Source organism: Amblyraja radiata, chromosome 8 (assembly GCF_010909765.2).
Source record: "Amblyraja radiata isolate CabotCenter1 chromosome 8, sAmbRad1.1.pri, whole genome shotgun sequence".
Lineage (NCBI taxonomy): Eukaryota > Metazoa > Chordata > Chondrichthyes > Rajiformes > Rajidae > Amblyraja > Amblyraja radiata.
The window spans coordinates 63,399,015-63,415,812 of record NC_045963.1 but is presented as its reverse complement, the minus strand read 5'-3'; the positions used below and the strand labels follow the sequence as shown (position 1 = coordinate 63,415,812).

Sequence of the window (16,798 nt, the reverse complement as noted above, 5' to 3'; positions counted from 1 at the left end):
GGAAGAACAGGTTCCTGTTCCAGACCCAGGTGAATCATTTGTCAGAGCACGGTGGCGCAGCGGTAGTGTTGCTGCCTTACAACTCCAGAGACCTGGGTTTGTTCGATCCTGCCTATGGGTGCTGTCTGTACGGAGTTTGTCCGTTCTCCCACCTGTGTGTGTTTTCTTCGGGATCTCCGGTTTTCTCCCATACTCCAAATATGTAGAAATTTGTCGGTTAACGTGAGCTTAGCATTAGCGGGTGGGCCGAAGGGCCTGTTTCTAAACTAGAACTAAAGGTAAGAACCCCGAGCCATCACACTCTGCCCTTCCCCCCCCCCCCCCCCCTCCCCCTCACTCATTCCTCGGGCTGGAGGCGCACATGCACAGGGGGGACGGGGGGGGAAGGGGGGAAGGGGGCGGCCAGGGTCTGGCAAGTGGATTATATAAACCCTCCTTGCAGAAACATAGAAACATAGAAACATAGAAAATAAGTGCAGGAGTAGGCCATTCGGCCCTTCGAGCCTGCACCACCATTCAATATGATCATGGCTGATCATCCAACTCAGAAATGGTGGAGATGGCCATGGTGGAGACCTTAACATGCCTGTTGATGACTTGAACACGCGGATTAACACCATACATTGGAGCAACTGGGGAAAGTGACATCGGCCTACTCAGGAAACAGGAAACCTGTTGAAATAAGTGAGTTCGGTATTCCGACTTCTTCCAACTGCACATGCCCAGGTCACCATGCATAAACAGTCCTGGGAAACAGTGGAGCAGTGAACCTTCATTTCTTCTGTTTTTTCCAGCTTTGATTCTTCCCCATCCCTGTCCGCTCCAGGGCGCCTCGTCCCTGCTGGGGCCACTGGTGTCGTCGGTCACAGCTAGAGCGGACAGAAATGCGACACCCTGGAGGGGACGGGGACGGCCCAACAGCAACCCCTCCCCCCCCCCCCCCCAATATCCAAAAGTATCCCGGGAGCTAATACTGATGTCGGCATTTTACCTTGAAGAAATTCGGCTCCTGAGAAACTGGCACAATAGTGGGATGGAGATGGAATCTACAGGGAGAATATAAAAGGAACCCCAGTTATACAAGATCGGGTGAGGATCGGAGAGGGCAGACAGTAATATTCTCGATTTGGGAAATATCATGCTACTTTGAAATTAGAAAACCATAGGTAGAGAAGACCAATAAGAACTCACTAACCACTTTAATGGCAATGCCTTTAAGTATGGAAAACATATATATAAACCTGAATAAATGAAGTAATTCACCCTTCATTCACCCCTCTAATTTCATTCACCTCAAAATAATTTCATTCGCCCTTGGGTGAACCATTCACCTGTTTAAGAAGCACTGCTCTAAGGTAATCTGCCTTTTTATGCTGAATATTTTGTGCCGAATATTGCCAAGATTTCCCGTGTTTTGTAACCAACGAGTTACCCACGGACAACACATGTAAACCCACTCCCAGTTCTGGGAGTCAACTATGGACCGTTTTGTTTCTGTGCTGGAACACCATGTACAAACCCTCTCTCGGGGGCGGAACCTCCCCAGGAGACCTCTGGCGAGAACATTGTTGTCCGTGGGTAACTCGACAGATCTCGGGTTTGCAGCTATCGGGCAGGCTACGCACTCTGGACCGCCTCCGTGCACTGGGCCGCTTCTGGACTCACAGTTCACTGACTCATGGTTTCTGGACTCACAGTTCACTGACTCACGACTTCTGGACTCACAGTTCACTGACTCACGACTTCTGGACTCACAGTTCACTGACTCACGGTTTCTGGACTCACACTTCATTCACTCACGGCTTCTGGACTCACAGTTCACTGACTCATGGCTTCTGGACTCACAGTTCACTCACTCACAGCTTCTGGACTCACAGGTCACTCACTCATGGCTTCTGGACTCACAGTCCACTCACTCACGGCTTCTTGACTAACAGTTCACTCACACGGCTTCTGGACTCACAGTTCACTCACTCAGGCACGGAAATCTCTATCAAAATATGGGGGGGAGGGAACCGGGGAACAGGGGGAACACAATTTATTGGCTGCCGCGCGCGCATGCGCACACTCACACACACACGCGAGGCTTCGGAACCTTCAGCCATGGGCCCTGTGAACGGTAATTACAGCTCAATCCAGTGCTAAATGCAGCTCAACTCTGCCTGCCCTGCCGGGTTAACCTACAACCCTGCCTGGACTGACGGGACACCAGCCTGGAGTCGTGGAGCTAGCACTGCTTCTCTGCGCTGGCTGTAAGTCTGGGCCATATTTCCTGTAAGTCCTGGCAGGGCTGTAGGTTAACCTGGCGGGACAGGCAGAGTTGAGTTGGGTTTAGCGCTGCTTCTCTGCGCTGGCAGTGGGCCTGGGGCACAGCGCCCATCTGGCTCCAAACATCTCTGGAGCCAGATGGGCGCTGTTTCACCGATCGGAACAAAGCTTGGTGCAATTGTAATAGAGGGGAACGGTGAGTAAGGAAGCTAAAAAAATCGGAGGGGATGGATGGATGGATGGATAGATGGATGGATGGATGGATGGATGGATGGATAGATGGATGGATGGGTGCCGTTATTTCTGGTCAGTCCCTATCTTTATCCATGACGACATTGAAATATGCAGTTTTGGTTACTGTCTCCAAGATGCTCCCTCACAGACATTCCCTCCACATGACCAGCTGTATCGCTCAAAGCATGGTCTAGTAATGCCTCATTGGTCTCAACCGGGGTTCCCCAGAACACTAGGGTTCCCCGAGAGGTCGCTATGGGGGTTCGCGAGAAATAGTGATAAATAGGCTCATCATATGTAAATGTATTTTTTGAGTCATTTTTGTGTTAGCGAAATCTCATGATGTTAACAGAGCTTATGTCATCCTTTGGTAATTATAAGTGTAAGCAAGGCGCTTATCCATTCCACATACAATACATTAAACTGATTGCAGCAAAACTGCCTTGGAATTTTACATTTTTAAAAAGCTCTCAGGATTAATGAGTACTGCAAAATGATTTGAGTCGTTTATCACTTGATTCCTCTGAGACAAAATTGATTTGTTAACTGCCACTATTAACGCTGGCGGATGGGAATGGGTATCCGACGGTCATTGAGGGCTCCGCTGGTCGAGCATGGGCTTGCTGGCGTGCAGGAACAGTTCCTCATTCACCCACATTATTTAGTAATTTTTGCCCATCATTTAGGAATGTTATATGAATTTTAAAAAGTTAATCTGTTTTATTTATTTAGTTTGTTTATCAAAATTTATTTATGTATGTTTTTGATAGTTTGTAAAAAGTTTGTTTGTGTTTTTTTCTCTCTCTGTCTCTCTCTCTCTCTCTCTCTCTCTCTCTGCTCCAAGGTTAGTTCTTCTGCTTGCCTTAATTTGCTTCAGTTTTTAAGTGTTATTTGCTCATATGACATATTGCCTTGATTTATCTTATGCCTTTTCAACATTGTCAATAAACGATTAAGTTATTGTGGTAGTTATTATCTGTTTTTGTCTATTTTTATGTGTTATTTATGATGTTGGTTATTTATGTTTATATTATGTGTTTACAGATATGGTTGTTTTTTTGTGTGAATGAAAACCTCCTTGTGAGGTCTCTTGAACAAGCAGTTTGATTTCAGTTTTTTTTGGCATTGTCAATAAACTTGAGAAAAACGTGTTATTTTTTTTTACTTAAACCAGTTATCAGAAAATTATATTATGTTTGCCTTATGAACTTTAACCATATAACCATATAACCATATAACAATTACAGCACGGAAACAGGCCCTCTCGGCCCTACAAGTCCGCGCCGAACAATTTTTTTTCCCTTAGTCCCACCTGCCTGCACTCATACCATAACCCTCCATTCCCTTCTCATCCATATGCCTATCCAATTTATTCTTAAATGATACCAACGAACCTGCCGCCACCACTTCCACTGGAAGCTCATTCCACACCGCTACCACTCTCTGAGTAAAGAAGTTCCCCCTCATGTTACCCCTAAACTTCTGTCCCTTAATTCTGAAGTCATGTCCTCTTGTTTGAATCTTCCCTATTCTCAAAGGGAAAAGCTTGATCACATCAACTCTGTCTATCCCTCTCATCATTTTAAAGACCTCTATCAAGTCCCCCCTTAACCTTCTGCGCTCCAGAGAATAAAGACCTAACTTATTCAACCTATCTCTGTAACTTAGTTGTTGAAACCCAGGCAACATTCTAGTAAATATCCTCTGTACTCTCTCTATTTTGTTGACATCCTTCCTATAATTGGGCGACCAAAATTGTACACCATACTCCAGATTTGGTCTCACCAATGCCTTGTACAATTTTAACATTACATCCCAGCTTCTATACTCAATGCTCTGATTTATAAAGGCTAGCATACCAAAAGCTTTCTTTACCACCCTATCTATATGAGATTCCACCTTCAAGGAACTATGCACGGTTATTCCCAGATCCCTCTGTTCAACTGTATTCTTCAATTCCCTACCATTTATCATGTACGTCCTATTTTGATTTGTCCTGCCAAGGTGTAACACCTCACATTTATCAGCATTAAACTCCATCTGCCATCTTTCAGCCCATTTTTCCAAATGGCCTAAATCACTCTGTAGACTTTGGAAATCCTCTTCATTATCCACAACACCCCCTATCTTGGTATCATCTGCATACTTACTAATCCAATTTACCACCCCTTCATCCAGATCATTGATGTACATGACAAACAACAAAGGACCCAACACAGATCCCTGAGGCACCCCACTAGTCACCTGCCTCCAACCCGACAAACAGCCATCCACCATTACCCTCTGGCTTCTCCCATTCAGCCACTGCTGAATCCATCTTGCTATTCCTGCATTTATACCCAACAGTTTAACCTTCTTAACCAACCTTCCATGAGGAACCTTGTCAAAGGCCTTACTAAAGTCCATATAGACAACATCCACTGCTTTACCCTCGTCAATTTCCCTAGTAACCTCTTCAAAAAATTCAAGAAGATTAGTCTAACATGACCTTCCAGGCACAAATCCATGTTGACTGTTCCTAATCAGACCCTGTTTATCCAGATGCTTATATACATTATCTCTAAGTATCTTTTCCATTAATTTGCCCACCACTGAAGTCAAACTAACAGGTCTATAATTGCTAGGTTTACTCTTAGAACCCTTTTTAAACAATGGAACAACATGCGCAGTACGCCAATCCTCGGGGACTATTCCCGTTTCTAATGACATTTGAAATATTTCTGTCATAGCCCCGGCTATTTCTACACTAACTTCCCTCAATGTCCTAGGGAATATCCTGTCAGGACCTGGAGACTTATCCACTTTTATATTTTTCAAAAGTGTCAGTACTTCTTTTACTTTGAAACTCATAGTATCCATAACTACTCTACTCGTTTCCCTTACCTCACATAATTCAATATCCTTCTCCTTGGTGAATACCGAAGAAAAGAAATTGTTCAATATCTCCCCCATCTCTTTTGGCTCTGCAGATAGCTGCCCACTCTGTTTCTCCAATGGACCAATTTTATCCCTCGTTATCCTTTTGCTATTAATATAGCTGTAGAAACCCTTTGGATTTACTTTCACCTTACTTGCCAAAGCAACCTCATATCTTCTTTTAGCTTTTCTAATTTCTTTCTTAAGATTCTTTTTACATTCCTTATACTCCACAAGCACCTCATTTACTTCATGCTGCCTATAATTATTGTAGATCTCCCTCTTTTTCCGAACAAGATGTCCAATTTCCCTTGAAAACCAGGGCTCTTTCCAATTTTTACTGTTTCCTTTCAACCGAACAGGAACATAAAGATTCTGTACTCTTAAAATTTCCCCTTTAAATGTCCACCATTTCTCTTCTACATCTTTCCCATAAAACAAAATGTCCCAGTTCACTCCTTTTAAATCATCTCGCATCTCATCAAAGTTAGCCTTTCTCCAATCAAAAATCTCAACCCTAGGTTTATGAAAGAAAGAAAGAGATCAATAAAGATAAATAATATTTTTTATGTAGAGGTTCCCTGAGACATGAGCATTATTTCAAGGGGTCCACAAGGGTCAAAAGGTTGAGAAACTGGTCTAAAAGCTTCCAACGTACATCTCAGAAATCTGCCTCATCGGAGCCTTTTAAACTGAGAGATTCTCAGTTATTGTTTGGGACATTTAAATTCATCCTGGTGCGACAAGCATTTCTCACGTGACAACCTCTTCTCCCCTCAAACACCGATACCCCAAGAATTCCACTGGGCTCTAAGAAACCACAGCTTCCCATGTTCCGTTCGGCTGACGGCCACGTTCAGCTGGTGACCACACTGGGTCATGAGGAGTCACGCACTGCCAAGAAAGAAATGTAAATATATCTGAGCTCTGACCAGTAGTGGGAGGCAGAGACTGACTGCACTAAGCAAAACGAAACTGGCGTTTGGTTTCCCGGAACGCAGAGGGGTTTTGAGCAACTGTCGTGCAGAATAACAGGAAACTATAAGTGAGCTAGGAGGCGAGGTGCGACCAGAGGGGAAGGGGTCCATAAGGAGGTCCCAGCATCGTCATTGGAGTCCCAGCACAGAGAGAGAAGTTTCTGCAGAAATGTCTCAGGGGGAGGGGATGGCAGAGGGGGGGGGGGGGGGGGGGGGGGGATGTGATGGCCCTGGTATTGCAAGGGAATGGGGTGGAAGTCCAGGAGAAATTGCAGAACAGAGAGATGGGGAGGTCCCAGAACAAAAGTGTCTCAGAACGTGAGAATGGACTAAAGGAGAGGATCCAGCACCGAGAGGGGGAGGTTCCTGAACAAGGAGAGTAGACTCCAGGGAAGGTCCCAGGAAAGAGAGGTGCAACTATAGCAGAGATCCCAGAACAGGAGACGTTCCAGCACACAGGGAGAGGGGAACTACACAAGAAGCCCCAGAACAGGTAAAGGAGTCTAGAAGCAACATCCTAGCATATGATTGGGAGGGTGAGGGGGGAGGACACAAGAGAGATCCCGGAACAGAGAGAGGGCAGCAAATCAGAGGTCCCAGCAGAGAGAGATGGGATCAACAGGAGAGATCCCAAGAGATGGGTCTACAAAGTTTTTCCAGATTAAAAAAAGGCAAAACAATTATTTCAAAACATGATATACATCAATATTTATTCGTCACTGGCAGTACAGACCAAAACTATTGCTAATTTAATCAAAATTAAGTCAGAGAAAACACTATATTAATAAAATGACAAGGCTACAACATCAATAGATAGGGAATATTCAGGATATAATACCTCTAGTTTGAATATGAAAATCAAAAAAACCCTGCGGATGTTAAAAATCTGAAATAAAACTGAAAATGCTGGAAACACAATGCAGATCAGGCAGAGTCCATGGAGAGATAAACAGAGTTAATGATTGAGGTTGAAGCCCCTTTCAAAACTGGCAAAGAGAATAAACCTGTTACGTTTCAAGGGGAAAGAATATGGGGAGGAATAGGTAAAACAAAGGGAATAGCTCTAATTGGGCGAGATAAAATGAGTGAATGGGGCAAGATGCGGACTGCCTGAGCCGTGCAGTGTTCATAGTCATGCGGTGGGACATGCCCAGAAGATCAGGCCATACTGATGGCGAGAGGAAATGTGACCCCAAATGACAGATGGATGAGAGGTTGAAATATTGATTTCCAAGAGAGATTTCAGGAGTCTGCAATGTTCCCAGAAGAAAGACAATGTGTTATTACTTGAGGTTGCATTGGGCCTCATAACACTGTAGGAGGCCAAGGGCAGATAGTTCAGAATGGCAGATGGATGGGGAGTTCAAACGGTTGGCAACAGGAAGCTCAGGGCCAACACCCTCCGCAAACTGAATGCAGGTACTCTGCAATGTGACCCGCCCATCTGTGCCGTGTTTCTCCAAGGTAGGGGAGGCCACACAGTGAGCATCAAATACATTGAGGAGGGGAGGAGGGTGTGTGGCACAGTGGCAGAGTTGCTGCATTACAGCGTCAGAGACCAGGGTTCGACCCTAACTATGGGTGCTGTCTGCATGGAGTTAACATAAAAAATAGGTGCAGGAGTAGACCATTCGGCCCATCAAGCCAGCACCGCCATTCATTATGATCATGGCTGATCGTCCAAAATCAGTAACCCGTTCCTGCTTTTTATGCATATCCCTTGATTCCTTTAGCTCTAATAACTTCTTCTTATCGAGTGCACATTACAAGATTAGGTATTGTTCAGCCACACTTCTTGAAATCTGCAATGAAATGTTGTGCGCTTCTGCTGCTTCTTGTGCGTGGTGGTGGAAATTGTGCCGCGACGTGAACGATCTTTCCTTGACCCCACCCTACGAACTAAATCTATCTCTCTCTTGAAAACAACCAGTGAATTGGTCTCCACTGCTTTCTGTAGCAGAGAATTCCACAGATTCACAACACTTTGGGTTTGCAATTTCTCCCTGTAGCCTCATGGATTTTCTCTGGGTGCACTGGTTTCCTCCCATATTCCAAAGACATACAGATTTGTAGGCTAATTGGCTTCGGTAAAAATTTTGCTAGTGTGCAGGATACTGCCCGTGTCTGAGGATCACTGGTCGATGCAGACTCAGTGGGCCGAAGGGCCTGATTGTGCGCCTATCTCTAAGCTAAACTAAACCACATTAGATCAGAGGAAGTGCAAGTGAACCACTCTCTTTCATTGAAGATGAGTTTGGGTTGCCAGGACTAGAGGGTGTGAACTATAGGGAGAGGTTGAGTAGGCTGGGTCTCTATTCCATGGAATGCAATCAGAACAAGGAGAGGGGCTAGACGAGATCCCAGCAAGGAGAACAGGAGTGGACCCAGAAAAGGGACGAGGCTTACATTAGGGGGTAGAACAGGGTGGGTGGAATACCTGAGAAGTCCCAGCACACAGTGTAGGGTCTACACAAAGGTCTCAGAACAGGAAGAGGGGACTGCAGGAGGTCCCAGATCAGGGAGAGGCATGTGAGATGGCCCTGGTATTGCAAGGGAATGGGGTGGAAGTCCAGAAGAAATTGCAGAACAGAGAGATGGGGAGGTCCCAGAACAAAAGTGTCTCAGAACGTGAGAATGGACTAAAGGAGAGGATCCAGCACCGAGAGGGGGAGGTTCCTGAACAAGGAGAGTAGACTCCAGGGAAGGTCCCAGGAAAGAGAGGTGCAACTATAGCAGAGATCCCAGAACAGGAGACGTTCCAGCACACAGAGAGAGGGGAACTACACAAGAAGCCCCAGAACAGGTAAAGGAGTCTAGAAGCAACATCCTAGCATATGATTGGGAGGGTGAGGGGGGAGGACACAAGAGAGATCCCGGAACAGAGAGAGGGCACCAAATCAGAGGTCCCAGCAGAGAGAGATGGGATCAACAGGAGAGATCCCAAGAGATGGGTCTACAAAGTTGTTCCAGAATAAAAAAAGGCAAAACAATTATTTCAAAACATGATATACATCAATATTTATTCGTCACTGGCAGTACAGACCAAAACTATTGCTAATTTAATCAAAATTAAGTCAGAGAAAACACTAAATTAATAAAATGACAAGGCTACAACATCAATAGATAGGGAATATTCAGGATATAATACCTATAGTTTGAATATGAAAATCAAAAAAACCCTGCGGATGTTAAAAATCTGAAATAAAACTGAAAATGCTGGAAACACAATGCAGATCAGGCAGAGTCCATGGAGAGATAAACAGAGTTAATGATTGAGGTTGAAGCCCCTTTCAAAACTGACAAAGAGGAAAGAATATGGGGAGGAATAGGTAAAACAAAGGGAATAGCTCTAATTGGGCGAGATAAAATGAGTAAATGGGGCTAGATGCGGACTGCCTGAGCCGTGCAGTGTTCATAGTCATGCGGTGGGACATGCCCAGAAGATCAGGCCATACTGATGGCGAGAGGAAATGTGACCCCAAATGACAGATGGATGAGAGGTTGAAATATTGATTTCCAAGAGAGATTTCAGGAGTCTGCAATGTTCCCAGAAGAAAGACAATGTGTTATTACTTGAGGTTGCATTGGGCCTCATAACACTGTAGGAGGCCAAGGGCAGATAGTTCAGAATGGCAGATGGATGGGGAGTTCAAACGGTTGGCAACAGGAAGCTCAGGGCCAACACCCTCCGCAAACTGAATGCAGGTACTCTGCAATGTGACCCGCCCATCTGTGCCGTGTTTCTCCAAGGTAGGGGAGGCCACACAGTGAGCATCAAATACATTGAGGAGGGGGGGAGGGGGTGTGGCACAGTGGCAGAGTTGCTGCATTACAGCGCCAGAGACCAGGGTTTGACCCTAACTATGGGTGCTGTCTGCATGGAGTTAACATAAAAAATAGGTGCAGGAGTAGGCCATTCGGCCCATGGAGCCAGCACCGCCATTCATTATGATCATGGCTGATCATCCAAAATCAGTACCCCATTCCTGCTTTTTATGCATATCCCTTGAATCCTTTAGCTCTAATAACTTCTTCTTATCGAGTGCACATTACAAGATTAGGTATTGTTCAGCCACACTTCTTGAAATCTGCAATGAAATGTTGTGCGCTTCTGCTGCTTCTTGTGCGTGTGGTGGAAGATTGGTGGAAATTGTGCCGCGACGTGAACGATCTTTCCTTGACCCCACCCTACGAACTAAATCTATCTCTCTCTTGAAAACATCCAGTGAATTGGTCTCCACTGCTTTCTGTAGCAGAGAATTCCACAGATTCACAACACTCTGGGTTTGTAATTTCTCCCTGCGACCTCATGGATTTTCTCTGGGTGCACTGGTTTCCTCCCATATTCCAAAGACATACAGATTTGTAGGCTAATTGGCTTCGGTAAAAATTTTGCTAGTGTGCAGGATACTGCCCGTGTCTGAGGATCACTGGTCGATGCAGACTCAGTGGGCCGAAGGGCCTGATTGTGCGCCTATCTCTAAGCTAAACTAAACCACATTAGATCAGAGGAAGTGCAAGTGAACCACTCTCTTTCATTGAAGATGAGTTTGGGTTGCCAGGACTAGAGGGTGTGAACTATAGGGAGAGGTTGAGTAGGCTGGGTCTCTATTCCATGGAATGCAATCAGAACAAGGAGAGGGGCTAGACGAGATCCCAGCAAGGAGAACAGGAGTGGACCCAGAAAAGGGACGAGGCTTACATTAGGGGGTAGAACAGGGTGGGTGGAATACCTGAGAAGTCCCAGCACACAGTGTAGGGTCTACACAAAGGTCTCAGAACAGGAAGAGGGGACTGCAGGAGGTCCCAGATCAGGGAGAGGCATGTGAGATGGCCCTGGTATTGCAAGGGAATGGGGTGGAAGTCCAGAAGAAGTTGCAGAACAGAGAGATGGGGAGGTCCCAGAACAAAAGTGTCTCAGAACGTGAGAATGGACTAAAGGAGAGGATCCAGCACCGAGAGGGGGAGGTTCCTGAACAAGGAGAGTAGACTCCAGGGAAGGTCCCAGGAAAGAGAGGTGCAACTATAGCAGAGATCCCAGAACAGGAGACGTTCCAGCACACAGAGAGAGGGGAACTACACAAGAAGCCCCAGAACAGGTAAAGGAGTCTAGAAGCAACATCCTAGCATATGATTGGGAGGGTGAGGGGGGAGGACACAAGAGAGATCCCGGAACAGAGAGAGGGCACCAAATCAGGGGTCCCAGCAGAGAGAGATGGGATCAACAGGAGAGATCCCAAGAGATGGGTCTACAAAGTTGTTCCAGAATAAAAAAAGGCAAAACAATTATTTCAAAACATGATATACATCAATATTTATTCGTCACTGGCAGTACAGACCAAAACTATTGCTAATTTAATCAAAATTAAGTCAGAGAAAACACTAAATTAATAAAATGACAAGGCTACAACATCAATAGATAGGGAATATTCAGGATATAATACCTATAGTTTGAATATGAAAATCAAAAAAACCCTGCGGATGTTAAAAATCTGAAATAAAACTGAAAATGCTGGAAACACAATGCAGATCAGGCAGAGTCCATGGAGAGATAAACAGAGTTAATGATTGAGGTTGAAGCCCCTTTCAAAACTGACAAAGAGGAAAGAATATGGGGAGGAATAGGTAAAACAAAGGGAATAGCTCTAATTGGGCGAGATAAAATGAGTGAATGGGGCTAGATGCGGTCTGCCTGTGTCGTGCAGTGTTCATAGTCATGCGGTGGGACATGCCCAGAAGATCAGGCCATACTGATGGCGAGAGGAAATGTGACCCCAAATGACAGATGGATGAGAGGTTGAAATATTGATTTCCAAGAGAGATTTCAGGAGTCTGCAATGTTCCCAGAAGAAAGACAATGTGTTATTACTTGAGGTTGCATTGGTCCTCATAACACTGTAGGAGGCCAAGGGCAGATAATTCAGAATGGCAGATGGATGGGGAGTTCAAACGGTTGGCAACAGGAAGCTCAGGGCCAACACCCTCCGCAAACTGAATGCAGGTACTCTGCAATGTGACCCGCCCATCTGTGCCGTGTTTCTCCAAGGTAGGGGAGGCCACACAGTGAGCATCAAATACATTGAGGAGGGGGGGAGGGGGTGTGGCACAGTGGCAGAGTTGCTGCATTACAGCGCCAGAAACCAGGGTTTGACCTTAACTATGGGATCTGTCTGCATGGAGTTAACATAAAAAATAGGTGCAGTAGACCATTCGGCCCATGGAGCCAGCACCGCCATTCATTATGATCATGGCTGATCATCCAAAATCAGTATCCCATTCCTGCTTTTTATGCATATCCCTTGAATCCTTTAGCTCTAAGAACCTCTTCTTATCGAGTGCACATTACAAGATTAGATATTGTTCAGCCACACTTCTTGACATCTGCATACAATGGTGTCGTGCGCTTCCTCTGCTTCTTGTCCGTGGTGGTGGAAAGATTGGTGGAAACAGTGCCGCGACGTGAACGATCTTTCCTTGACCCCACCCTACGAACTAAATCTATCTCTCTCTTGAAAACATCCAGTGAATTGGTCTCCACTGCTTTCTGTAGCAGAGAATTCCACAGATTCACAACACTCTGGATTTGTAATTTCTCCCTGCGACCTCATGGATTTTCTCTGGGTGCACTGGTTTCCTCCCATATTCCAAAGATATACAGGTTTGTAGGTTAATTGGCTTCGGTAAAATTTTCGCTAGTGTGCAGGATACTGCCCGTGTCTGAGGATCACTGGTCGATGCAGACTCAGTGGGCCGAAGGGCCTGATACTGCGCCTATCTCTAAGCTGAACTAAACCACATTAGATCAGAGGAAGTGCAAGTGAACCACTCTCTTTCATTGAAGATGAGTTTGGGTCGCTGGATGGTGGGAAAAGAAGAGGTGAAAGGAAAGGTGTTGCAAATCCTGTAACTGAGGATGACAGGCAGTGGTTAGTGGGGCTGCAAGGGTAGGCAAGAGAGTTGGCATCCCCTTGAAATGTTGAAAGGGGATGGGACAGGAACGTGTGTCTGGTGGTGGAACATTGGAGCTGGCAGAATTGCAAAGGATATTCTAATATATGCGGATGGAAGGTGAGATCACTGAAAGATGATACAAAAGTTAGTGGTTTTGTGAAAAGGGAAGATGGTTGTGAAGGATTGCTGCAGGAACTGGATCGATTGGCCAGGTGGGCGGAGGGTGGTTGATAGATTTTAATACAGAGAAGTGTGAGGGGTTGCATTTTAGGACGTCGAACAAGGGCAGGACCTACACAGTAAATGGTAGGCCTCTGGATAGTGTTGTAGAGCAGGGTGATCTAGGAGTACGGGTGCATGGTTCCTTGAAGGTCGAGTCGCTGGTAGATAAGGTGGTCAAAAAGGCTTTTGGCACTTTGGCCTTCATCATTCGGAGTATTGAGTATAGAAGTTGGTAGGTCAAGTTGCAGTTGTATAAAACGTTTGTGAGACCACATTGAATATTGTGTTCAGTTCTGGGCACCATGTTATAGGAAAGATATTGTCAAGCTTGAAAGGGTTCAGAAAAGATTTTCAAGGATGTTGCTAGGACTAGAGGGTGTGAGCTATAGGGAGTGGTTGAGTAGGCTGGGTCTCTATTCCATGGAACGCAAGAGGATGAAAGGAGATCTTATATTGGTATACAAAATCATGAGAGGAATAGATTGGGTAGATGCACAGAGTAGGTGAATCGAGGACCGGAGGACATAGGATCGAGGTGAAGGGAAAAAGATTTAATTGGAATCCAAGGGGTAACTTTTTCACACAAAGGGTGGTGGGTGTATGGAACATGATGCTAAAGGAGCTAGTTGAGGATGGGACTATCCCATCATTTAAGATACAGTTGGACAGGTACATGGATAGGACAGGTTTGGAGAGATATGGACCAAGCGCAGGCAAGTGGGACGAGGGTAGCTGGGACATTGTTGGCCGGTGTGGGCGAGTTGGGTCAAAGGGCCTGTTTCCACACTGTATAACTCTATGACTATGAAGATGGGGTGAGAGTTGAGGTGCTGGAAATAGATGATGCGGTCAACTGTGGTACACAGGAAGCCATGGTTCAGGAAGAACGGAGATATTGATGAGGTATCTGTGCAGTGAAAATGTGACAAAGATGGAAGAACTGGGAGGATGGCACAGAGTCCACACAAGTGGCAAGGTGGGACGAAGTATGATCAAGGTAGCTGAGACTGCTGGCTTGTATTAGATGTGTGTGGCGGCTGGCCTATCCCCCGAGATACACAGATACATCTAAAGTGGTCAGGAATAGAACATGTGAAGGTGTCAGCATGGCGACCATTGGCTCCAAAGTGACTCCCAGTGTACCAAGTCAGAATCTTTCACATAGGGTGGAAATTAAATAATCTGGAGGTAATAGATTAGGTGGGTGGGATGTTACGAAATAAAAATTTCGGGCAAATTTGAACGGACCGCACCAAGAGGTGGTGAAAGGAGATACAATAGTGGTGTTTAAGAGGCATTTACGCCCGGCAAATGGGCGAGCAGGGAATTAAGGGATTCGGGGCACTAGCAATTCCTGAGGGTAAAGAAGAAGAATTCCCAGAGATGGGCATAAGCGACAAGGTTCCGCAAGTAAGGTGCTCTGGAAAATCTCACAAAGGATCCAAGGAGAGATAGCTGAATGTATATAAAATTGGCTTCATGGAAGGAAGCAGAGGATGATGGTGGAAGGTTGTTTCTTGGACTGGATGCCTTTGACGAGTGGTGTGCCTCAGAGTTCGATGCTGGGCCTGTGACTGTTTGTCATTAACATCAATGATTTGGATGAGAATATGCATGGCAAGATTAGTAAGTTTGCAGATGATATGAAAGTGGGTGGGTTTGCACATAGTGAAGATGGTTGTGAAAAATTGAGAAATTGAAAAACCGCATTGAGATGTTATAGGAAAGATGTTGTCAAACTGGAGAGAGTCCAGAGAAGATCCACGAGGAAGTTGCCAGGACTGGGTAACTTGCGCCGCGTTGTCAATCCCGCCAATAACCCGCGGCTCTGCCAGGAGTTGCCGAAGCTCCTGCCTCGGCGTTTCTCAGGACTATTTTAGCTGTTTCCACCATTTCTTCCAGTGAATTAGTCAGCATTCTGCGAGTCACCCAATACGACGTTGTCGCCCCGAAGCCAGAGCCCAGAATTGGGACAAAGTCGAGGACGAGCTCGGCGACTGTCAGTGCCGCCGCCACCGGGCATCTCTTCAGTAACAGCATCACCTGCTCCCGGGTGATCTCCCCGAACACCCAGGCGTGCTCGGTGTCTCTCCGCAGCTCATCCTTACTTTTGCCCACTCTTTTGGACAATTTCCGGAGAGACCCATCGTCCAGGCCCAGGATCTTCCGCATGGCCAGGATATTGGAGGCAATGAGCACCAGGTCACAAGCCAAAGACAAACCCGGTACGGGAATGACAGCGATTGCCGCCGAGATGGCCGCCATAAATTCAATGCTCACTCGCAGAGCCTCGCGTTTCTCATTTATCGAATCTTCGCTTGTGTTGGGGAGCGACAGCAGGAATAGCTGCTTCTGTGTCTCCGACAGATCGAACACCACGGTCTTCTTCAGTTCGGGGAAGTCGTACGCATTCAAATCAAAGCTGGAATATAAGAAAACACGAGTCTTCCCCATCCCTGCTTTCTCCAGCGAGGAACAGCAATTTTCCCTCACACTCCGTAACATCACGTCTTCATTGTAACCCTTCTTGCCCCTCTCTGATTTGACAATTAGGTCGATCTTGGAGCGAACCACATGGAAGGGTTTGCCCGCCTTCTTCAGCGCCTTGGCCAGTAACTGGTCATTCTCCGTCCACCGCTCAATCACAATGATGCCCAGGTCATATACGGCAAATTTAGTTTTCTCCATGAACGCTTTCACTGGGAAATTGGGCGTGTTGAGCCCGGGAAAGTCATAGTAGTGGACGTTAGGAAGGCTAGGGTGGGAGTAACATGTTATTTTGGTGGTGGTCCCGTTAAACCCGGTTGGGGCAGCCTCTTCATCATCCAAGTCGAGCAGAGCGTTGATCAGGGTCGACTTGCCACGTCCAGACTCCCCCATCACCGCAATACGAACATGCACGTTGCTCATCTGTTTGTTTTTGTCATCGATGGCCAATTGAAGGCCTTGCTCACCTCCACAGCAATAAGCTGCCGCCATGTCCAACACATCTCGGCGGCTGTAACACAGGTTGGGTACAGCACCGGCCATCGTTCACTGAAAGAGGAAAGCGTCTTTATTGTGAGGGAGGGGAAGTTGCCGATGATGCCCCGTGTCCGGATGGCCAGATGGTGGATGGACATCAAACATTCACCGCAAACTCTCTTTTCTTTCGCTCCTTCTCTCTCTCCCTGTCCCCCATCGTGTGCATCTTGTTTTGCTCTCTCTCTCTCTCTCTCTCTCTCTCAGAT

General features: G+C 46.1%; 1 protein-coding gene across 1 annotated transcript; it reads right to left on the bottom strand.

Moving 5' to 3' along the window:
- Positions 1–15,371: 15,371 nt before the first annotated feature.
- Positions 15,372–16,598, bottom strand: LOC116976511 (interferon-inducible GTPase 5-like). Its single transcript, XM_033026403.1, has one exon. The coding sequence runs from the start codon at positions 16,596–16,598 to the stop codon at positions 15,372–15,374; it is 1,227 nt and encodes a 408-aa protein (XP_032882294.1).
- Between the last annotated feature and the right edge of the window lie 200 nt (positions 16,599–16,798).

Excerpts from the sequence above, each read along its gene's own strand:
- LOC116976511 (XM_033026403.1), bottom strand. The coding sequence starts at position 16,598 with ATGGCCGGTGCTGTACCCAACCTGTGTTACAGCCGCCGAGATGTGTTG.